Here is a 24,766-nt window from a genome sequence, read left to right as displayed (position 1 = left end):
CGCCTTTCATTTTAAGGAGCGCCCGCTAAATGGCAATCACCAACGTAACGGATAGAACTATTACAAGTAAATTCAGAAGAGTTTTCTTCGGCCACTGATAAAAATTGAACACCACAAGCAGTAAAACAAATTGAAATCACCCGGAGATATCTGGATTTTTTCCTCTCTGAGAATCAATTTGCCTACTACACTTTTATTTACGACTCGCTCGATACTTAATTATAGTATAGGACTTAAAGAACGTTATAGACCACCCTATCCATTGATTTATTATAGCATGAGGACAAAAAAAAGGAGGAACGAAGCTCTGTCTCGTTGCGGCCGCTCTCTTATCTAGTTTAAAATTAAATTTAATGCCAAAGGTAGAAATCTGACACCAAACATAAAACATGTTTTTCTTTGTGGTCTTATAAGATACTCCCGAGTAAGGGAGTGTGCACTTAAAGGTTCACGCTGTCAAGAACCCTGCTCGGATGAAAAATGACCCGCAAAAACCGATGATAATCATTCGCAGACATATTTATTATTTATTTTTAAAAATTGAGCACCCGGTAATTTATAGTAAACTACGACGTGCTACGCAGGCTCTGAGACGATTCGAGATAACGCAACGAACGCAACATAGTCAGTTCAAATTACGGGGTGGTCAAACAACAAATTAAAGGGTCCGAATCAATTTCTTTATAACGCATTGTCTACTTTCAAGGCGAATTGACCTCGCTGGGATCCGTTTCCGTTTCGGTTCTACACCGGTGTAGTTCCTGCGATTCTGATCTTTAGATTGATGCACTCGTCCAACATCGAGGTCTTAACATTGTTGCAATCAAAAATTGCTAAATTTTGCTCTTTTTTCTTGCTTCTAGGGCAAGTACATTTCCAATTACAGCGATTGGGTCGTATGTAGGAAATTATCGTTGACCTTTCAATGTAATACATAATTTGTTATATGTGCAACCTGAACTTTATACAGTTGGACATGTGTTTTGTAACGCTGGGGGAGTTTTATCAACATGCTGGTAACTCTCGTTAAATGAAGATAATTATAGCTTAAATGCTCTAGTAGAACCCCGAAGTAGTTGACTTGAAAAATATACTGTGCTAAATGCCTGTAATCATATTTTGTAACCACTTTCTAATTTAAATCTATATTAGATATATCAATAAGTAGGTCTACGTGTCGCAGGATTACCATCCTTAATTCTTTCTACGTAACGCTAACAATTGTGATGATTGTGTAACTATTTTTGATTCAAATTGATTTATTTACATAAATACTGAGCTGAGAAAAATTATTTGAAATTGACTCTGAAGGAAATGGTACCTCAAAAAGCCCTCTGTATAATATTGATTCAAGACATTGATTTCTTACTTCTGAACAGGTTAGTTAAATACGTAACTACAACATGGGCAGGCCATATCATTTCGAACCAATATTATTACACAATGCATAAAAGTTTCTCACCTACTTGACTGTCCATGTCTCTTAAGGTATATGCATTCACCTTGACCTATTGCACTGTATTGCTGCCTGCGTTTTATAAGGTGTACTATACTATATACAGGGTGTTTTTAGGCTTTATTTGGAAAGATTAAACTGTAATTTAACCCATAGGATTTAAACAACAAAGGCAAGAAGCCAAAACCTCTAAATGATGGGACTTTTTCTACTCGTCGAATTTTAGAATAGTCTTCCAGTCTTATTATATGTTATTCTGGATTCAAAATTGGAGTTTATTTAAAAGTACAGAGTGCTAACTATGTACAGGGTGAATGATGTTTATATTTTACTCCATAGCTAACTCCATACATTGTGAACTTACAGCACAGTGTATCGTATTGACAATTGAGATTTGATGTCGTATCAAACTGTCTATTAATTATTATATTTATTGACCAACTGGTAGTTTTTACTAGTTTTGCACTAAATCGCCAGTGGAAATCGCGAGTATTGACTGAACTGACAGGTAAAAATTACAATTGACACTTGACAAATGACGGAAAATGGAAACTTTTCCAGCAAGGTTTATTTTCTTCCCGGAAAGTTTCCGATTTGGAAAAGTTCCCAAGACGGAAAGTTTTCGCGTGCTCAACTTTACAAGCTAATCATATACTTTCTTAATTTCAATTTTTTTTCTTTCGTAATGTCAGGTAACAGAAGAACAGGGATGTAAAATTTTCCAAAAATTAAATTTATAGAATTTTTTAAAGAAAACTTCCGGAAAAGTTATAAAAACTGACTATTAAAAAAATCTTTTTCAAGTAGTTGAGGACATAAGCTTTCCAATGGTTACCGTACTTTTAATAATACATTTTAGATGTTTTGAGTTTTCTCATTAAATACATGACAAGTTTGTTAGTGGTAATGACAAGTTTGACAGTTATGTACCTTTCTGGAAAACCTGCTTTTAGAATTAGGGAAAAGTTTTATTTAGGCATGGAGTCATTTTCCGGCAAATTTCCTAAAAGTATATACACTATTTTGTCTATTTTTTATTACGTTAGGGTGAGCCATAAAGAACACGTTTTAATTCTATACGTCTTTGATGTATGATTACCACACTAGTGCGGTAAAATCGCTCATTGCATAACTAAAAGTGAGGGGTGTAATGAATCATTAGTATGCTAGTCGTACCTAACAGTTATTTACATGACTAGAGTAGTATAAGCTTTTTTATTGTCACGATGAGTGGGAAATATTGGTGAGACCACAAGTTTATTAATTTGCCATACTACACGAGTACATACATATCGAACTGAGTGCTTAGGAACATTGTCGAATCATTTGATTCAAAAAAGACCCATTAATTTAACAATCACTTTCAAATAAAATACTGGATATCCAATGAACTATTCACTAAAAAACACAAAAAAAGGCTTCCAATGCCAAGTTGAAATCGAACATTATGTTCCTCTACTAAACCATACTTGTTTTTTAAAAGTAAATTCATTTACCTTGACATTTTTTCACTGCAAGGTGTATGATACATTTTTTGTCCCAGAACGTGACACCTACTATTCTGACAACCTAAATTTAAACTGTTACTTAGTGCACGTATAATATAACATAAATAGCATTCTTGGAGTGGAACTCTAAACAAAAGTTGTTTTCTCCTGTATTTTCAAAAGAATATGTTTGGAGTATCTAACAATTTCTTTGCTTCTTCATTAAACTATAATCATCAAAAACCTTGACTTCAATAAAATCAGCTTCTAAACAAAATTGATCAAAACTTAATAATAATAGATTGATACAAGAACAGTATATTCGTAAACCAATAAGTACCAAGCAATGTGTTACCGCTTCGAGTTCTAGTGGGGGTTCCTCAGGTTTTCTCTTCTCGGTCCCCACTTGGGACATTTCACTAATCATTAAAGAACCACTTTTATTCCTTCGGCAACCCAGTCAATGCATTAAGCGCGTACTGTGCTGTCACATTTGGGGAGAATTTTTCGATTTCTATATGGGTGAAGTGCATTAGCTCCTGCGTGTGATCAGTGTTCCCTGGATATTAAGTGCACAGTGGGCATCATGGTGTCGACTTACGTCGTTTCCGCGATTTTGCTATCAGCTATTCAAGTCTCACTGTTTGGTAAGTTTTTTAATTTTTTATTAATTTTTGAAAATATACGTAAGGCGCGTCAACGCTTTGCGCGTTCTTGCCATGTATGTGTATTAATTAAAACCACTAAGCACGCATACATTTAGTGTGTTGCGCTGCTATTAGAATTTGTGAATATAATTTTGGAGGTGCTGGTGATAATCTTATGTCCAGAATTTCCATAAATGTACACTTTTCATTATTATACAGTTTAATCAATTAATTCTCAAGGTGGACTGGAGCTAATGATCATCTGCAAGTGGTTATGTGCAATAATAGTAACGCCTTACCCAGATCCTGGTTAGTCTTCTTATATAATTCTCATTGTTGTGCCAGACTTGGTTTTTACTCAAGTTCAAATCAGCGCACATTCCCACCGTGTAAATTAGGATTTGCCATGTCAGTGACCAATAACATCAAATTATTGCTAAATTTTCACATAAAGGCTAATTTATAAAAAAAGCAACTATAAATTTCTTATACATTCCCGCGGGTTGCGAAATTACCTTACAAGGCTAATCAAATAACACTTTTGGAACTAGAGCGTAAATTATTTGACAATAAATTTCTAAGGTGAAAAAACTGCGTTAGGATTTCAAAACACATGCAAAATCGAAGTTTTGCATAACTGAAAGGCTTAGCCTCATTGCTTACCAGATATTTAAGCTTAAACAACCATATGAATGAAAGAGATATTGATGATGACCGTCTTAATGGATCTGGCCCATTTTGCAGGATAATAGCGTTAAATTTCACTAGTATCTTTACTGCCTTTAGGCGATGACAAGTCTAGTGATACGTTTATTATCCTTAATTTGTTTTCAACCAAAAAAATATTTTCTCTAACTGAATTTGAACTTCTGACAAGGAAGCAAACTGAAGTGCCAATACGCATAATTTACAAAGTGAAAACAAATTTTTATAATGCATATACAACAACCGTCAGCTGTTACTTTTTATATGATTTCCGAAATAATAAAACAGCAGATTTGTTTAATGATCATTTAAATATACACGAGCTAGAGATAAAGTGTAAACTTTTGCTTTCAAGCGATTTAAATATAATAACAGTAACCGACGCCAGAGAAATTAATAACGCCGTTTATCCCTCGGCAAGAAACAGATTATAGAAAGCAAGGCCAGCCGTAGAGAACTATTCGCTAATTCTTTTTATTTATATGTCAAGGACTTCAGCATTGTTTGCATTAAAATGTCTTATACTCTTTACGCCCTATAAGGATCATGTGCGCAAATTTGGATAAAAAGAACGCCGACCAACTATTAGAAAGGTCGTTACCTTACGCATGTAGGTTAATGTCGCTTCCAAATCATGAAATGCGATGAAAAGATAAAACGCATTAAGGAAATCCCTAGAGCTACAACGGAACCGCCTACTTTTTCCATTCACCAACGTGGAACCTTAAATAACATTCAAAAAATATTCGAGGTCAAAGGATGGTCTTTATAAGCTATTTAAATTCACATTAGAAGAATTTCTACACCTTTATTTTTTTTATATGGACGGTTATCCCCGAAATGTGTATCTCAAACCAATTTAATATGCAACACCATTTGTTATATCACTCAACTCCCATGGATTATGTTGTCACTCGTCAAACGAATTAGCTTGTAAAGGTTACGATTTAATGACATAAGTTCATCATTTCGATTAAGATCAAACAATAAGGCATTACGAAACAATAAAGAATGAGCGGCAATTTACGCTGCTGCTAGTAATACATAGGATGTTTTAGGTAATATGACATTTTTAAGTAGGTCTGCGAAGTGGCTCTTTGGACTCTCAATATCTTTGTGTCACACAAGACATGTTCGTGTTCCGCTAAAGTAAAAAAAAAACATATTGTGGGTTGCTGGCCCTGAATATTACGTCACGTTTAAGTTCCCCTTTCGTTATCTCCTTTTTTGATATAAAACACATTCTAAAACAGGCGTCAATCCGGGACCTCCTTCTAGGGCTACTGCCTACTACATAATGTACATATTTGAAAAGCAAATCAACTCAAATAACGTTTGTAAATTTAATAAAAATTATGAATAGGGTATTCATATTTCCTTGACATTAGAGGATAACGCAATGATTAATAGAGCTAAAAGCTTGCGGTTTTTGCATCACCGTGCAAATTTTTAGCAAAAAGAAAGTTACCTTATTGTTTATAGAAGGAATGTTGAACTTACGTAATTAGGGTAATGAAAAATGTATGTTTCTTTCAATATTGGTGTTACTATTCATGGTTTGGCAATAGAGCGTTGATGGTTTAGACTTTAGAGGATCCCTTATATGAATTCCCTCGGAAGCTTGGTAGTGAATTTTTCTTATATGGGAAACCCTCTGTATTATAGTATTTTTAGCTTGTCCTATTGACTATAAGTAAATTTTATTTGATGAATGGCACATTTAAAGTGAACAGTTTTGCAGAAAATAACGATAGAATTTCGAAAAAGCGTATAACCTAAAGTATTGAACTTAGAGGAAAATGACTTGCACATTCCTATTTCCCGTTCATCAACTATTTGATAATGCCACCTTTAATTTAAACTGGACAAGTTTAGTTTTTCTCTACATTAAATATTTTAAGTTTTCCGCATTTTCGAAAGTGAAACCTGTCGGTATTTGGTCGCCATTTTCTCCAAAACGGTGCACTTTAGATGTGTCATTTATTTAACAGAACTTACTTATAGCTAATAGAATTATCCAAAAATACTTTAATGTACCCTTTAAAAAATGCAATTTGAACACGCTAATTTTTTTCTACAACATCCTGTATAGGCCTCACTAATTTTAAAATGTGTCTTTTTAAGCCAAAATTTAATTTCAAATAGTTAACAAATAAACCTGTATGCCTCCGAGGAAGTTCAGATACAGGACCCTGTATAGTTCCAATACACTGGCACCTCCATTTTTTTACATTATGTGTATTTTTGCTTTAGCTGACTGCTTTTATTTTTAATATTGTATTAATTGTTTAATTTAATCTTTTCGAGAATATGGTGTCTGGAAGTAAAATGTTACAAAAAATCAAAGTTGTTGTTCGTAAAATCAAAGTTTACATCTCTCTAAATCTACCCCAAAAAATGCATTTTTAAAATGGCCAAGTTCAAATATACATAGTAATTTTACAATATTTAAAAGAGTGATTGCCAAAAACAACTAACTCTCTTAAAACCTACATCGTTAGGCATGCTAACTATGTTTAACTTCATTTACAGGGTGTTTCTATCTGTGGTTCCTCCTCCAAATTTCTCGTAGTGCACCACGAAGTCTAAATTCTTTCTTCACTTTAGAAACTTCGTTCTCTTGAATTTAGTAACTTATTTAGCTTTTACAGTAATTGCTGCATTTCTCAATTAAAAATTACTGTAAAATTAAGCTAAATTTGAATATAATTTCAAAAATCGGCTACAAATAACTGAAAACGGTGGAAAAGAGAAGGAAATGCAAGCAGTGCAAAAGTTTTGAAATCAAAGAAAGCATTCGGATTTTGCGGAAGATTAGTGGGACACTACAAGGACAGGGAAAAACACCCTGTAAATAAAGTTGGTTAGCGTGGCATTTACATAAAACCTTACGGTTTCGAAATTAATCACTTTTACTTCAAATAAATTATCCATAAATAGTGAAATATTTCAGTCAGTTGAGACATGGGTTTCCATTTATGCAAAGCATTAAATGTTATCTACCGGTTCTTGAATAAAATTATGTTCACAATTTTGTGTCCAACTGAAATTCTTACCAGTTGTAGCAAATATCAAGGCATTTTAGTGTCAGCCATACCAATTAAATAAAAGTCAACCAACTTGATTTACAAGGATGTTACACAAAGCTTTAAAAATCAATTCCGGGCTCCTTGTCTCACTACCCAACCCAGTTATTTAACGTAAATCCGCAATAAAAGAATATGAAAAATTTGTGGCAGTTTCAGCTTCCTGGTGTCACGTAAACGCCAATTACCGCTCATCGATGCTAAATTACTGAGGGCGTTGAAAAAAAACGAACTAAATGTCACGGACAATAGCTTTAAGAATATTTTAGACACAATGAAGGCGATCCAGTAAATTGTTCGATATCAACTTTTTTTGGCTTGCAACACAATGAAACTTTAAATTTCCGCAGGTTTTTCAACATTCGATCCGCATTACGTTTTTGTGGTTGATGTTTGATATTATCATGTTCACTTAAAAAAAGTAATCAATGAAAAAACTGTGACCAAAACTTTAAAACAAAACAAATACAGTTTCCGTCAAAATTTTTGTGGGAACCTTTTTTCAGGAAGTCATTTAATCCAATTTCATGTAAAACCTAATTACTTAACAAAATGATTTTTTTTTCAAAACGTGTTACATCAAAATCGGTAAATTTCAAGGCATGTTACGACACGGTTTAGTCACGAATCATCACAAAAACAGTTTGAAATCGTGCATTTTGAATCAAAATCTGCTTAAACAAGCAATAAAAATTAAATTAATTTAAATCACTTAGATAGTCGTGACGTGAAAGTTACGCAACACGCCAAAACAAAGCTTAAATAGTTCTAATAGGCGGAGAAGTTTAAATGCCTGTTAACCATCGTGACTTGATGATAGGTTAATATTTTTGGCACATAATTAATCAGTAGTGTTTATATGATTTTAAATTTGAATAAAATATTTACGTGTCAAAGACAACCAACATTACTCAACACGAAAAGGTCACAAATTTCGTATTCTTAGTATTTTATTGTGGAAATTAATACTTAATTAGCGGCGTTTGTGTAAGATAAGCTTTAAGCTTGTGATTTCCACATTGTCACTCAAGGTGAACAATATTAAATTAATCGGCCTAAGAGAAGAAAAATAACCACTAAAATATTTATTGCACTTCCTAGTTCCTCCTGGTAATTTATGCTAACTTGAAACATATAAATGAACTACTTTACGTAACTCTTAGTTGCAAAAAAAGAGGTCTTTTAGACAGATAATCAAAACAGATAATTTCAAATGCACTAAATGTAGGTCATATAAATTAAGTGTTAGCAAAGTGTCTATTATGATCATTTCAAATATACCACTCTAAACTGGTTTTATGTAAATCACCTATTCAACAATCACCCGTTAAACGATGTTACATGCAAATCGAGGAGACTGTCAAGCTACCGTACACACTGCATAGGAACAAGAAAACCGAAAGTGGACATTGACAAAACAATAAACGAAAACGAAATTAAGTACTCTTGTCGGTGACAAAACAGTTCCAATGAAAGTGTGAAAGTATTACAATTCCGATAATAAGTATACGGTCAGACTTACAGACAACATCTAACGTAACAGTAAAAGTAATCTAAATTACCTTTATGACTTTCTTGCATTACCCTTCATTATTCCACGAACTCAAACAGGTCAAGGCCGAAAAAATTTGCCACCAAAATCACTTTCTCCACTAACACACATATCATTCACACCCAAATGATGTACAGCGGCATAATTGATAGTGACCTTTAAAGCGTAAGATGCTTATTATGTAATCCTCCTGTCTTCTTAATAAAATATGATATATAAATAACCGGTAAATAAACGTGCGGTTGCTAAAACTATCATGCATAACCTCATTGATTCTTGCATTTGTTAAGAATTATGCTACTTCCATCACGATTATGTCTTCTTTCAAACCTTCTCTAATTGCATCACTCTATTATCACTTAAAAATTCCGTGAGAATTTGGGTGAAACGATGTTACGTATTTTGAAAGTTACTCATGAAATAAACATATTAGCATAGTTTGCATACACCACTTAGAACTAAGGAATAAATGTGATCAATAATACAAAAAATCAGATGACAACAAAAAAGTTTTTTTTAAATTGTAACTTGGACACTCTGTAAAACAGTGGCGGCCTGACAGAGAAGGCAAGGTACCCAAAGCCTCTTCTTAAAAATTAGTTTCATATTACTTTATAAAAATGTTTTTTCCATACCTAGAAAACAAAAATTTAGATTACGTCACAAATTCAATTCGTTCCAAGATGTTGTGGTTTTGTCTGTCTGTTGGTCAACTATGCACCGTTACATTGAAAAAAATTTAAAAAACACAAATTATATATCTTCTCAAAAGTGGTTTAGTCAATTACCAGTTTCAAATTAATATAATTTAATCGTTTCTCACTTAAGGATTTTTCTGAGTACGGATCTGTATTCGGTTGCCAACTCACTGTTTTTGCTGTTAATAGCAAATCCGTAACTGCCAAATTTTTTGAAAAGGAAGGTATAAAGTGTTTTGCTGTGTTTACTCACCAAAATTATACAGTCTGTTCAACAGCAAAGTACTGATGTCAAAGTATGATTGTCATATTTTGCTTGCTATACTTCTTAATGCTTGCGATAAATCCTATTAGGTTAAGAACTTCTTTCTAGCCAATTTGAACCATAATGAGATTATTAATTCTAATACCATGTTATCGTTTTTATGGTCAGATTCAGTGAATAAAATGAATCTCCAAGGATTTTAAAGACATATTTGGGAGTCGCCAAATTATCGAACAATTTTCTTAAAACCCTGTATAGTTCCACATCCATTGATAAATAAAAGAAAACGATTCTAGTATCCATACAGAGGTCAACCAATGTAAAACCTACCAAAGACTTTGGGTTAAACCAACATGATCGTTGGATATGAATTTTACTTTTTTGACATATCCTGTATCTTGTAACTGGGTTTATAGCATAAAGTCAAAAGATTTTTGGGACCAAAAATTGGCAATATTGCATGTTTGAATTTTTTTTTGAGAATCAATCCCTGAATTAATGTTACATATTTTTTCTAGATTTCAGCTTTAACGGCTGTAGAACCGTTATTATTGCGTTTTTGAAAAAGTGTTGTAAACTTGTTACACCTATTTTTGCTATAGGTCTAGTGTTGGATGCACTTTTTCCGGACCCTTTATTTATCTATAAAAATAAACCATTAATTTCATGAGATTGATCAACCAATGTTGAATTTGTTTTGAATTTAAAATTCAAAGACAAAGACTGCTTTAGTTTAAAAATCTAAAGAAATTGCTTTGACAAGATTTGTGTTGTTTTATTAATTAAAAACACCCCTCCAGATGATATGTTCCATATAAAGACTTTCTTCTTTCTGTCTATAGAGCAAGTTTAGACACTAAAAAAGTCTACGTCTAAACCTAGTATTACTTCCGTAATTTGTGACTTTAATAATCAACACTTAAAGAATACTTTATAGGCTGGAAAGACTACTAACAACTTTATTTCGAGAACAACGTAATCGAGCGATCTTAAGAAGGCACCTTTTAAACATTGCTCAGAAAATGTATTATAGTAATTCTGAGTATCCAAGTAAGTATATTTGCAACAGCAGACTATACAAATATGGAAAACTCTTGTCTTTGTTTTTGTTACGGATCTACACTGTTTCCATATTCTAAAGAAAAAACTACAATAATGGTAATAGTCCTACTTTAAGCCTTGCTTCCAACATAATACATTCACTTATTGGCTACACCCACTTACTTTTTCTAAAGCGAACGCAAAGAGGTAATACAATAATAATATGGTGTCTTAATGACACGGTGGGTATCTCAGTGTGTAAATAACACAAAATCGACTTTCGATAGATGTTTGTTCACCGTTTCGTAACCTGCTTTAACTGCACTCGTTCTAATAATCTATCTTTGAACGGTCACGTAACAGATTAATGCACTTTACAAGTTGGGATAAGAAATAAATTTCTGGTAGGAGACACCTTGTAAATCGTGGACATACCATGGTATGTACTTTCATTGCAGCTTACGTCCTTGCTAACCTTGGCTTTTACCGAAAGTATTCGGCATGCATTTCCTTGCTAGAACAAATAAACGTTCAAGTTGTTCTGAACGAAATGTTAAATATAATTATCATTCGGGTAAGAACAGAAAAATCCCATGGTTTCTTCGGATACAGTGTTAAAGTGATAATTAATAGCAACTTTTAAACAAAACATGCATACGGATATGCCTAGCGAATGGAAGGTCATTGGGCACCACGCCCAGTATCAAGCGACCTTCATCTTTAAGACAACAACCATTGGAGGTCCCAATTTTTTTTTTTCTTCAGCTGTATCTAGCTACTATACGCTGTTAATTACGAATACACGGTTGATTACCTGACGAAAGTGCAATTTGTTTTTAATTTAATCAGCGGTTACTTTATAATATCACGGTTTCTTGAATCACAAAGTTCAACAATCCCTTATATGTAGATCCGGATCTGACAGGACAAAAAATAACCAATTAAAGTAATATCCTACTAGACTTCCAGGAGACACTGCTCAAGTTGACAAATCAAGGTAGAAACATAATAAAAAATGTAAGCATGAACAGAATGGTTAAATTGCGGTTCTAAAGTAATAATAATGGGGCTACATACATAACCTTCCAACGTAAATCACATTTACGTTCTCTTTAGACTATTTGAAATGGAGTACACTTTCAATTTCTGCCAGTTTAAACGGTTTGAAGACCATTTATTTATCGGCCGTAAAGTTCATTCATACCTGATTCTTATATAACTGACGTATTAAGTTGATTGCATTTCGCGGTTTTTGGTTTAATTTTTTCAACTATTTGAGAAACTATGATCAGTGGACATCTCTAAGAATGATAATTATTTAGGGTGAAGAAACTTTTACTTTACGGCCGCAGAATCGAATTTTGATTGTCTTAATGCGTTGCGACAAGCCTAAAGCTTTTTGTAAAACTTTGTTGACTTTGGTTGAAATAAAAAATGGCATTTCTAACGTCGAGGTGAGTTGCCTCAGAACCACAATTCGTAATCGATCGTTTTACTGATTTACTGTTGTTAAATATGATAGTTATCTAACAATATCCAAAAACTACTGTAATTATTTTAATGAGGCAATTAATGAACGCGATGAGATTCACCTTGCATAAAATCAGCATGCTAATATGTTAGTGGATGTACGGTTATGAAACACCATATTACGTGAATACCCCACGCACCCATCTACCACTAATAGCACGCATATTTGGCTCAAATTTTAGAACAATGATTGTTAATTAAATACTTTAATTTTAACGACAAGTTCTCAGTACTATGGGATTATTTCGACATTTAATATCTTATACACATAACTTTCATCTGGTGAGAAATTTATTTAGTAATACATACCACTAAAAGGTAAACACAAATGCATTACTCGTATTTACCAGCAAAGTTGAAGGTTACTTAGTACCAGCAACCGCATTATTACTGCGGAATTGCTTCGCCTATTGCCACAATGATTATCTAAAACTATACACCATCTATCAAATTGACCTATATACGACATTCAATAACAATATCACTCCACCTAAATGACTGAAAAAAATAAATAAAGCAATAAATACAATTATCCGGAAATTAATTGGGACCGTCAAACGTGTAATCAAATTAAACCCAAGACTTTCCAGCACGTAAACAAAAAGATTCATTCCTATTGTGAGGTTTTGAATGGCAATTTTACGCCCATTGCATTTGCAAGATCCGTTTTAATTAAATGGAATATCTTGTTCTTGGATTAGTCAGTGTTTGACAATTACTTCCATATACGATCAGCTGATAGATTTTCCCATTTTGGTTCTTAAAATACTATCTGTTACAGATATGTGGGTAAATAGAAGCTTGACTTGATTTGAAGGAATGAATAGCAATTCAAGTCAAATAGTTTTAATTGATTATTGTTAATGCTTGGATATCATATATCCAATATATCATATATCCATATATACATGTATTCTTTCAATTTGTAGGTATAGGATTTTTGTGCGAAATGCAAGGAAATAGCCCATTTGAAATTATACTTCTTGACTAATGTGCTGTAGTATTTTGGGGGAGACAAGACTACTCGACATTATAATAAAAATAAAAATATAATATTGTGCCTTCATGTATGTATTGGTGGATATGATAGATAGCCTTAAAGCACAAAAATTTTTAGATTGAAAAAATGTCAGAATTTCAAGCTGAAATGCAATGATTTGATATTTACTTTAAGTTCAAATGACCTCATATGTCACACAGGGAATTATCTGTAATACCATGACTGAAATTACTTACTGTCCTATTGAAAATGTTTGACATCAAGTCAACATAAACAGAATAGGTAAGTCAAGTCAGGTACTTACCTTTTTTTGACTACTTTAAGTATTTATGTGTTAAGTCAAGACAAGCTATTTGACTTGAAATTTCGTATATCTATCTGAAATATTACTTTAACTTTATTTGGCTAATACTCAACTATTACGTTGAATTTTAATTGAAATTATATAAAACTGTGTTATTTCATCCACATTTCGCAAACTTAATTTGCACCTTAGTGCTTTTTAATGTACCTACTCATTAATGACTTAGATATAGGTTAGTTTTTCATTATCTGATTTTATGCGTCTGACAAACATCAGGCAAAATTATATAAGCTTAGTCACGAAAAAAACAGACGTTAGACGTTTGTTTCATTCTAAATGTCAAATCAAGCTAAACCACAAGTCTCAACTATCTCTCAAATTGCCAAGAATTCCAATACAATAAGCCATTCATTAAATGTACAAAGCGATGTAACACACTTTCAACAAATAAACAACTAAGTATTTAGGTCAAATCATACCCTGAAGACTTTAAAAGTGTTCAATCTAAGATGAACTAGTTGATATTTACTATACGACATTAAGCTGTAATAATTATTACAATGTTATTATCTAAAAAAAAATATGTTTCAGTAATTTTACACATAGAAACACTTGTTAGATTCAACTCAGTAATCTAAATTGATATCTCTGGTAAGAAAAAATACAATTACTACTTTCGCATATACAAGGCACGTAAGTTGTCTATCTTATGGATCTCAAATAAAGTAAGAGGTGTAAATGCTCCAAAAGATTATTACTAATCACTGGTAAAAATTAGAACCATTATCACTATGTGAGAATGACAAACATGGAGAAATCAGTTTTTATTTACTTTTTTAGCAATATGCAAGGTAGTGACTTCTTTGACGCAAATTTAAACCAAGCAAAAATTCATAAAACGCTAAATTTTATAAAAATTAGGTTACGTTCCAGAACCCCAAAATAAGAAACAGGTAAATTTGTTTCCAAATTGAATTGAATGCCATTATAGTCCATTTTTTGCTTGGTATCACTTAAACGTTTACGTAAAATTCACTTGTGAGCGCAAAATATTTGAAGCCAATTTGAACTTTTTAAAACCAAAATGGGTGATAATCTTAAGAAAAGCGTTTGTAGAATGTGACTGCACTGGTTGACAAAAGCAAGGTTATTTCACGTTCTGTTTTATTTTTTGGTAACCTCTCTTAGGACTCAAACTAAGTGATGATGATTTTTATAGTGAATCAGCGTTTTGCTGTTGTGTATTTAAAATAATAAAACTGGATGGGATGGAAAATTTCCGATTAGAATAGTCTTGAGGAAATCTCGAGAAGGTAAACAGTTAAACAAAACTAGTTGTTAATAACAGACCAAAATAGTAGTTTATAAGTTATAGTCAGGTACTCTGAAAAGACGGTGATTGAGCGTATCAATTCTACGTTCATTAAAAATACAATTTACTAATTACGTATTAAATACTTTTTCAATTTTATCTACTCATTAATAAATTAAGATAATTAACACTTAGCTTTTACACTAGTTTATGCAAGCAAAAGGTGATAAGTAGGCTAACCAAAACAGACTCTCTCATGTTAAAAGTAATACATCCTCTTTCAGTTTTATGCAACCTTCGATACAGTAAAATGTTGCAAATACATGAGATACAAATACATACGAGAAAGTGCTTTAAATCAATCACTAATCAAGTCACTGTCATAAAGTAAATTTAGAAAGAAGAACAGATACCAGGCTGATTAGCTGAATTGAAAGCGTTTTTAGTTAACATAATTGAAACTCTCTGAAAGTTTAACAAAAGTCGAATTTACAGTATTTTCAGGTTTGTTAAAACAATTATTGAGAACAGCAAGTATAAAAAAATTAAAATTTTCCACAACAATGACATAGGCTTTATCTAGATCTATCAGACTTGTTCATTAGCCTGTATATTACACACCTGAAAGAAACATTCTTTTCTGTACCATATCCCCGGCCTAGTTTTTTAGGTAATGCAAAAACAATAATATTCACAAGCACATGCTCAAAGATCATGTATGGTTAACGCACGAAGTAAAAGTAAATTTCGACCGATATATGTCACGTTTTGATATCTATGTTAATTGAACCAGTACCAGTACCAAACCCTTTCCCCCTATGTATTTTGCAATTTTAATGGTTTTCCTTGGAATTGTTCGAACAGTGGGCGTAGTTCTTTCTCTTGGTTTTTTTTTTGAAGCGGAAATATTCCGTTTGAAGTTGTTATGAACAAAAGGCTTTCAACTAGGTACACAGGAGTAATTGTCGGCATTTAGTGAAGGTGATTTTTTTGTATCATTGGTTATCTCATTTGACTTTCCAAAGTAAGAGTTTATTTTTGTCACATATTAAAGTCGCCATCGTCAAAGTTGTGGTCTGACAAATTCCCATAATCATCGCAAAACACGTTTCTCGTTCACACTACTAATATTTTTATTTTCTTATGAAATAGTGAAAGGCCGATAACGTGCTGGCTCCCTATTAAAATAATACGATTTAATTCAAATTTCACTTTGTCTGGTTACTTATATCAAAGACAATATTATTTGTTTTCCGCTCTAGTTGTTTACGTCTCCGACTACTTGTTACGTATTCGTTATACAAGGTGCCATATGCGGGCTATTTGCAAGGAACGAGCACACGCACGTTGTTACAATTGTAAAATAAATGGTACCCTTCTACTTCGGTACAAGGAATTTTTATTTAACGCGCTACTTTCATCAGGTGGGAACAATAAAAGAAAAATTGCGCAAATAGGCTTTAAAAATAATCCAATTGACTGACATAACTCTATTATGATTTTTCATGGTCACTTCACTTTTAATGTGACTGATATTAATTGGATGTTTTGGACAGCTTTAAGTGTGAAATAACAGTAAGTAGGTCTCGTCGTGGTATTTGTTAAGAATCCATCTATGATACAACTGTCAAAGTGATACTGAAAGTTAGAGATATCAACAGATTAAGTAATAGATATAGTGAACTAATTCAAGTCAACAGCTTATTGCCTGCATGCCACGATGTGAAGAAAGTAAAACCGTTCAGATAGCAATAAACTTCATGTACACATACTAAACGACTTCGACAGGAAATTATATTAGCGTGTAAATAGCGTTATGTGGGCTTATTAATTAAACCGACAAAGCTACTTCAAGCAGAAATGTATTAATTTTGTCAACATTTCCGAATATATAACCATATAACTACAATTTTCTCTAACACACGATTCAAAGACTTCTTATTCATTAATAAAAGTAATGCAGACGCAAAAATCTGGTTACGAGACAATGGGATTTATTTTCATATGATGTAAATCATTCAATAACGAAAACAATGTACAGAAATTGGCTTACATAATTGTTTTAATTAAAATGATTGTCGATTTGGGTTCCTTACAATATTGAAAGCAATAAAGACAGGTTCCAGAACTGGGTTATGAACGACATGCATACACAACTATTAATAATATTCATAAAGCATTTCGAAACTCATCACAATCGGCGATATCGATGATTCTTGTCTTGTCATTTTAACCTTTAAGGTCTCTCGAAGTGCAAGTTTCCCATATTTAGTGGTTACGTTGAACAAACATAGCAGCACATGTTGCATTTACTTATGAAACATTGTTAGCCATAACCTGTTACATAAACTTCGGACACCCAAAAATGGATAATGTTTGTGTCAAAACGTGCGGGTGGCTACTCATTAACACGACAAATATTGATCACTTTAAGAATCACAGTGGACTTTCACTGTTATACACTTTCGTTTTTTCCGAAGTATACATTAGTCCCGATTGAGTGCGCAGATTTGCATGGAATTTTAATTTAGTACGGTAACCTATTTACGGTTTGCACTGCAATACTTTGTAATAAACTACCGTTATTACAACAGATACGCACATGACCGATTTAATAAGATTTTTTAATAAATAAGGGTCAGTATAGTAAGGTCGAATTAACTTCAAGAACACCCTAAAAGTGAGTCAGTGAAAGTAAAAATTATCATATTGATTAAAATGAATTGTTCCTGATTTTGTATGAACTATTTTGTACTAATCAAGTTTAGCTGTTTAACATCACGTCATTGCATAGATTTCAGAAAAAAAGTGCAATTACTGAAACCACTTTCAAATTACACGGTAAGAACGCTTCTTTTTATGTCCAATACAATGACACCCAATTTCACTTCCTAATGCTTATGCTTGCTCATTAATCATAAAGTCTTAAATTTCCAATTTTTTAAATACATACATTCAAAGAATACTAGAAAAAAAATTAAATTAATTTGATTTTAGTTTCTAACTTTCAATTGTATAATAAAAGATTCATTTCGGATTTAAATTTGTAAAACCAAACCATGTTGGCTATAGCAAACCAAAATTTCAACCTGAATAAGGGACTATACAGGGTGGCACAAAATCGTGTGTCGGAAGCGGTAAAAGATACAGAGTTTGTTAAATTATGGTAAAATTGCGCAATATGGTCTTCTTGGAGTTTGATTACTTCCGGATATATGCAAAAAAACGAAATTTTGAAAACTGGTTGATGGCGGTTTTTGGGAAAGCAAACTGGTTTTTAATTTTTCATTAATTTATTATTAAATGAAAATAAACACACTTTATCATTGCCACTTTTTCTCTTCTACAACGTGGCAGTATCATTTGTGAGATCCGACGTTTCTGTTTTTGGTTATCATCAACAATTTAAATTTTTCTTATAGTAGCCATATTGGGTTTTGACAAGATAATCCAATATGGCTAGATTTTTAAATAATTGATACTTTGTCATTTGCAACTTTTTTCCGTCTTGTTTGACTATGAAGGCTTTCACGTCCGGTCTGAAAAACTGAAATATGAAAGTTATCGGGGCTTATAAGCCGTGGTACAATAGAATTTCTTCCTAATTCTTCTAGGAAGAAATTCCATTGAACCACGGCATAAGCCCGGATAACTTTCATATTTCACTTGTTTGTTTGTTGGAAAATTAGGTTAGAATTTGAAAACAAAACAGTTCTTCAAATTATTGTCACAAAATTTACATTATTCAAAAATTCGGTTTTCTGCGTCGATCTTCGGAAATATCATTTTGGTATATCGTCAACTACTATTTACAATACTTTGAATTAGCTCATCAACGATAAAAAAGATAAATTCTACCGTAAAGTGTAGTGTTGTTGTTAAGTGGTACCGAAAAGTGGCAATTACGTCATCAGTGACAGTTATCTCATCAAATAAATCAACCAAAAATAAAAACTATTTTTCAAAATATCGTTTTTTTTCGGAAGTAAGTTTTAAGACACCATATTAAACTTGAAAAAAATTGCGCAATGTTGTCATGATTTAACCAACTCTGTACCTTTTAGCGTTTGCGAGATTTCCATACTTGCACATGAATTTGTGGTACTATGTATGACCTGAGACACAGAACTGCAGTGGCGTGACTAGACAGTTTCAGTAGACTTTCAAACCCGGTGGTTATTTTGAAAAAATCGTAGTTTTACACAGATTTTCAAGAGTTTTACAAGCAAATTCTGCGTTGGGTCTCAAAATATCTAGTTACGCCACTGCTTAACTCTTCCTAAATTACGAAAGCTTTCATCAGTGCTTCCAAAAAGTTAATAATCTTTATGATCCTAATTGATTTTCTCAGTATCTGACACAAAAAACAAAGTGATGGTCAAACAACGGAAAATATTCTGATACGCTTTCTTTGTGTGCTTTCATTTTAGAACAACGGTGTACATACACATAAGTTTACTAGCCAAAGCCACCATTTTTAATCTTTCACCAGTTAAACAACTAATTAGAAATTCTAACAAATTATTCCACATATTACAATCATTCTTTTTAATTGGTAGTACTAGTAGATAATGCAAATTCATCAGCACTACTCCCACAATCGAGCTTGACAGTATTAAAAAAACTTGGTGGCAAGAAAGACACTTGAAATTAATTATGCCAGCCTATTCATAATAGGTCTAGTTCCCACGATTATAATTTAATCTAGCGAATAAATGAGAAATGTTTGTTTTTATTGTCCAGGAAAAAACTTAAAACTTGTACCTAATGTTATTATTTCAACAGTTGTGACATTTTGTATTTGCTCATTCAGTTGCACAATTATCAGTTTACTATCTCTGGCCAGAGTGGAGCAATTTTAATAATATTCCGATATTTACCAGAGATATATACTTCTTACAATTAACGAACTAGGGGAACTAGCCAGTGGCTTAACATTTAAATCTTGCACGACAAAGGGTCAAACTGAAAGCAAGAGCACGTAATTTTCAATTGTATACATCACGAAGTACGTTTTGGGTTCAATTGTGCAACGACAGGCGTTGTTCATCACGAAAAACCTTGGTGGATACACTTTTCTAGTCTTTAAATGTTTAGAAAGTACTTTGGAAAGCATTTTTGTTACAAACAACATTCAGTTTTGATTAGGTAAATGATAAGTGTGTACTTCTACACATGAGTGAGACTTTTCATGGCCATTTCTTTGGCAATACTAAAGTATTTTTAAAACGGTCAGTTAGTTTTTGAGATAACCCATCTTGAAAGCAAGTCAACCATGAGGTGAAGCAATTGGGCACGGCTTTAGATATGTGTAAAAAATTACGTGTGTAAATTCGTGTAGGTCCACACTTTGCGAACTGATACAAATCTAACCATGTATTATAGCATTACATTGTTTACACAATCGATTTCTTTACCTGAAAGCAAAAACTGGTTCAATTAATTTACAACAAGGTTTGTTACTGGAATGGTTTCATTTAACCTTTAAATGATGCCAGACCTTTTATGTAATGAAATGTCCACAGCCCACCTAAATAAAAAGTCCCTGGTTCCACTTATGACGAAAAAAAATACAACCACCAACACCAACATACTAAAATAAATATTCATAATTTAACCTTTCAACTACCCGGATAACTGCAAAAAAGTTTATTGTCGTAAAAATTCCATTAGCTCCTACTTTGCATATCAGTACCTATTTGACCTACCTACGCTTGTCTTATTTTAAATCACTACTTTAACGACTGATCCCTTTCTTGGTATCACAATATTTGTGTTGGTTGTTGTTACGCTAACATTACGACCAACGCACCTCTAAAACTGGAATAAACAATACAGACAGTTAATATCAATAATCGAAAATCGTTCCAAGTTCATTGCAACAAGGGAAAACCATTAAAGAGTTAAGTTTATGACTATAGATAGTCTTAAACTTACTTTCAGTCTTCACACTCTCTGTTTACTTTATTACTTAGATAAACAAGGTAAAGTGTAAAATTTATGACCAGCAGTTGGTAGGAGATTCAGCGATTTACCTCAACTAGTGTTAGAAATATGTGGTAGAATAATAAACATTTCTGCTGTATGGAAAAGGAAAAGGAGTTATGACTTCAAGAAATTGGAAACCTAAACACACAACAATTGCACCAAATATAATTTTAGTTTACTATTACCTATGTTAGAATTATGCAATCTGCATTCATATCAACATTAATGTATAAATGTTATTTACAGATTTTGCCGAAGGTCAAAGAAAGCTAGCTAGGCCGTTACCCACTGCATCAGAAACCAAAGAACGAGAAAGGGCTAACTTCGACTGTCCTGAAGAGTTTGGTTACTATCCCCATCCAAATGACTGCACACAATACTACGTTTGTGTATTTGGAGGTGCTTTACTAGAATCATGTACCGGGGGGCTTATGTACAGGTATAAATTACAAGATGCATAAGAGTATTAACTCCAAAGTACGACCTAAAACTACCTGACCTAACATCCACACAATCATCCTTCATCAATTAAAAAAAAAATGTATTTTTTTAATAATCAATAAATTATGTAACTTTCAGCCATGAGTTACAAACATGTGACTGGCCTAGAAACGTCGGATGCGATGGTTTGGAACTCGCTGGTTCTCCTCCTGCTGCCCCTGCGCCTCAAAGTAGCAGCAGCAACAGGAGAGAAAGGCCACGTGACCGAGAAACCGATGCTAGAGTTGCTAGTCCCAGAACTAAGTACTCCCCAGCTCCTCCACCACCTCCACAACCTAAGGCTGTGGTAACATCTAGAGGACAACCACGACAATTGCAAAACCAGCAAGAAATTATTAAGGTTATTTCAGACTTTTAATTAGGCATTAAGAAGATGAAAAATTGTGTTTCAATTATAGCAACAACTTTACGCCGACGTAGAAGAAGCTTTGCCTCCAGCTGAGGAAGTAGAAAGTGACAGACAACAAAGGGTATATCGTGGACAGCCATCTCTAGTAGGTCAAGTGCAGAGAGACAGAGATGGATATAGACATTCCAACGTCCTGCCTGTAAGTTACTTTTCAATTAACCCGAGTTTTTATTAATGACCAAAAATTGTCAACAGACGAGAGAAAAGATAGGAGTAATCTCATTTGGAACGCAATCTCAGCTGCAACATTACAGGTAAGTGGCTAAGATAATAACACAAGTAACAATTGACCTGGATTGGTCTGCAGTAATGCGCCGTACTTGACGGAAATATTGACTAACGACTTGACAAAGAAGAGACGACGCAAAAGAGACGCTCAAAGAAGGTAACTTCACGCAGTAAACCCATGACAGTACTTTTATAGTAATTGAGGATAATTTCCAGTCGAGTTCCTCACAACGAACCAAAGTCTTGGCAAGTTGCCCAAAGGATGAGATACACTCAACATAACAGACACCAACACAATACCCCTAGACAAAAATTTACTCTCATGAATTACGAAAGTGACGAAGATTTTAAGCCTTTCATTCCCAATTACGCTCTTCCATCTAATCAGGTTGTTGTACGTCATCCCCCACCTCAACATTTCCAAAACATCCACACACATATGTTTAAAACCCCAGTCACTTCAGCGACTGCTCATAGTTTCGATTATCAGAAATTACGAGGGAAACAAGGTTCGTTAAGACATCCGGAATATACTTTCAATAACTTCCCTGTCAATGCCTTAGAATCCGCTTTTTCTAACGTAGTATCCCAAACTGTCATGCCACAAAAAGACAACTTTTCGGACAGCATTAGAAGCCATACTGAAGTGGTGAGAAATGGTTACGCACCTCAAGAACCTGCAGTAAGTATAGAAAAAAACAGCAGCGAAGAAGTAGATAAACCAAAAGAAGAAGCACAAGACCAAAAACCTAAAGAAACTAAAGAAGAGTTTAATTCTGAAGAAGGAGAACCCGAAAGTAGCGAAGAAAATACCAGTGCGGAGGAAACAGATGCTCCAGCAGAAGAAAAAGATGCGGAAAATAAAGACGGTTCACCTAAAAATCACACCACAAGCTATGAATACCACTCCGAGGATGACGATGATGATGACTTAGGACCTCCTGCTGAATTCTTCAAAAGTACCAACAAATATGAAAACATTTTCAATCCCTTTGAGGATCCGAATTTCGACTTTGACCAATTCTTAGAGAAACTTGGATCCACTACTACAACCACAACGACTACAACAACAACCACAACAACCACAACGACCCCAAGACCACAAATAATAGAAGAGTCCCGACCTATCCCAGTAGATGAAAAACCTGCTCCAATAATTAAATATATCATAAAAGAACCTGTCCCTGTTCAAAAATACATAGTGGAAGAAGAACCAGCTCCAGTAGTAAAATATGTAGTAGAAGAAGAGCCTACGCAATCGATACCTGATTACAAACCACCAATAATCGAATCGATCGAAAAAACAGAACCTCCACTACCATTTTTAATAACCATACCACCAGAAGACATAGTAGAACCAGCTACTCCAGTACCAAATGCCCAAATTAAACCTGTTAATGAAGAATTAGCTGACGACTATGAGGAAGAGAGGGAAAGCAGCAATAAGAAAACTTACTCCAGCAATCCATTACCAGAAACTACAGAAAAACCTTTAACAGAATCCCCTCCTGAATACGAGTACTACTGGGAAGAGTATGATTACCTGGAACCAAACACCAATGCTAGCGAGCCTTCTCCAAAACCTTCTTCAGAAACCAAACAAGAAGCTGAACCTCCTGTAAAATTTTCAGCAAAATATAAAGATGATCCAAAAAACATTGACACAACAAAAAAACCATCCAAAGCAAGTTACGATCAACCAGAGAAAAGCTCGTCAAACACAAAATACCATATCGAACCTCCTAAGCCGTCTTTAACCTCAAAACCGTCTCAGGTAGTCTCCTCAAGCCCAACTCCCTTTCCTTTTAGCACTTCAACAGCATCTTTTGAAAACCCTTTAGAAACTAAACAATTCGTAGTTGAAAGTCCTGTCACTCCTGTTGTTACAAGTACAACACCCAAAACAAAAACAAAAAAAACGAAAGCACCCTCTAGAAAAAGGACTACGGTACGACCTACACAGAAACGAAAACAAAAATCGACGACTGTATCATACGAACATGACTCTAGACAAGAACAATCTATTATAGTTCCCAGGTAATTTAGTATCTCTCCTATTTTTTTGTCTTTTGGGACTATCTTTGTAGTTTACTTGTTATTTCCGTGTGTAGTTGAGATTCTGGGACAGTGTTTTTCTTTCATAACCTGTAATAATATTTTTATTGTGCTTTGTTGTTGTGAAAAATTGTCACATTAGTGTACACCTCTAGGAGAGCTGATTAAAAAATATATTTTCTAAAATTTTTACTGGACAAACTTTTATTTCTGTTTTCCAAAAACCCTCGACCTGATTCAAGCAAGAATTAACGCTGTAAACTCATTCATGAAATGCAAAAAATGTGATATTTTTAGTTAACTATAACGAATTATATTAATTGAGTTATTGAGGTTTCAAAATGTGCCAGTAATAGAAGTGAAGAAAAAAGAGTACTCGTAGATGTTTCTCAATTGACTATTTTAAAAAAAATCAGTTTTTTTGATCGGGTGTCAATGAAGTAATAAAAGAAAAAGGTTACAAAGAAAATCACTGCAGAGAGCTCAAGCTGGCATTTAATTG

General features: G+C 33.5%; 1 protein-coding gene across 1 annotated transcript in view; it reads left to right on the top strand.

Moving 5' to 3' along the window:
* The first annotated feature begins 3,358 nt into the window (after positions 1-3,358).
* Positions 3,359-24,766, top strand: part of LOC145738767 (uncharacterized) — a 28,672-nt gene continuing 7,264 nt past the window's right edge. Inside the window, exons 1-7 of the mRNA XM_081993807.1 lie at positions 3,359-3,590; positions 21,318-21,510; positions 21,651-21,912; positions 21,971-22,120; positions 22,177-22,235; positions 22,289-22,366; positions 22,426-24,246. Coding sequence (XP_081849933.1) covers positions 3,530-3,590; positions 21,318-21,510; positions 21,651-21,912; positions 21,971-22,120; positions 22,177-22,235; positions 22,289-22,366; positions 22,426-24,246 — 2,624 coding nt within the window. The 5' untranslated portion in view covers positions 3,359-3,529. The remainder of the gene's footprint in view (positions 3,591-21,317; positions 21,511-21,650; positions 21,913-21,970; positions 22,121-22,176; positions 22,236-22,288; positions 22,367-22,425; positions 24,247-24,766) is intronic.

Source organism: Ips typographus, linkage group LG16 (assembly GCF_016097725.1).
Source record: "Ips typographus isolate SLU linkage group LG16, UJ_Ityp_2.0, whole genome shotgun sequence".
Lineage (NCBI taxonomy): Eukaryota > Metazoa > Arthropoda > Insecta > Coleoptera > Curculionidae > Ips > Ips typographus.
This window is presented reverse-complemented; position numbering and strand designations above follow the sequence as displayed.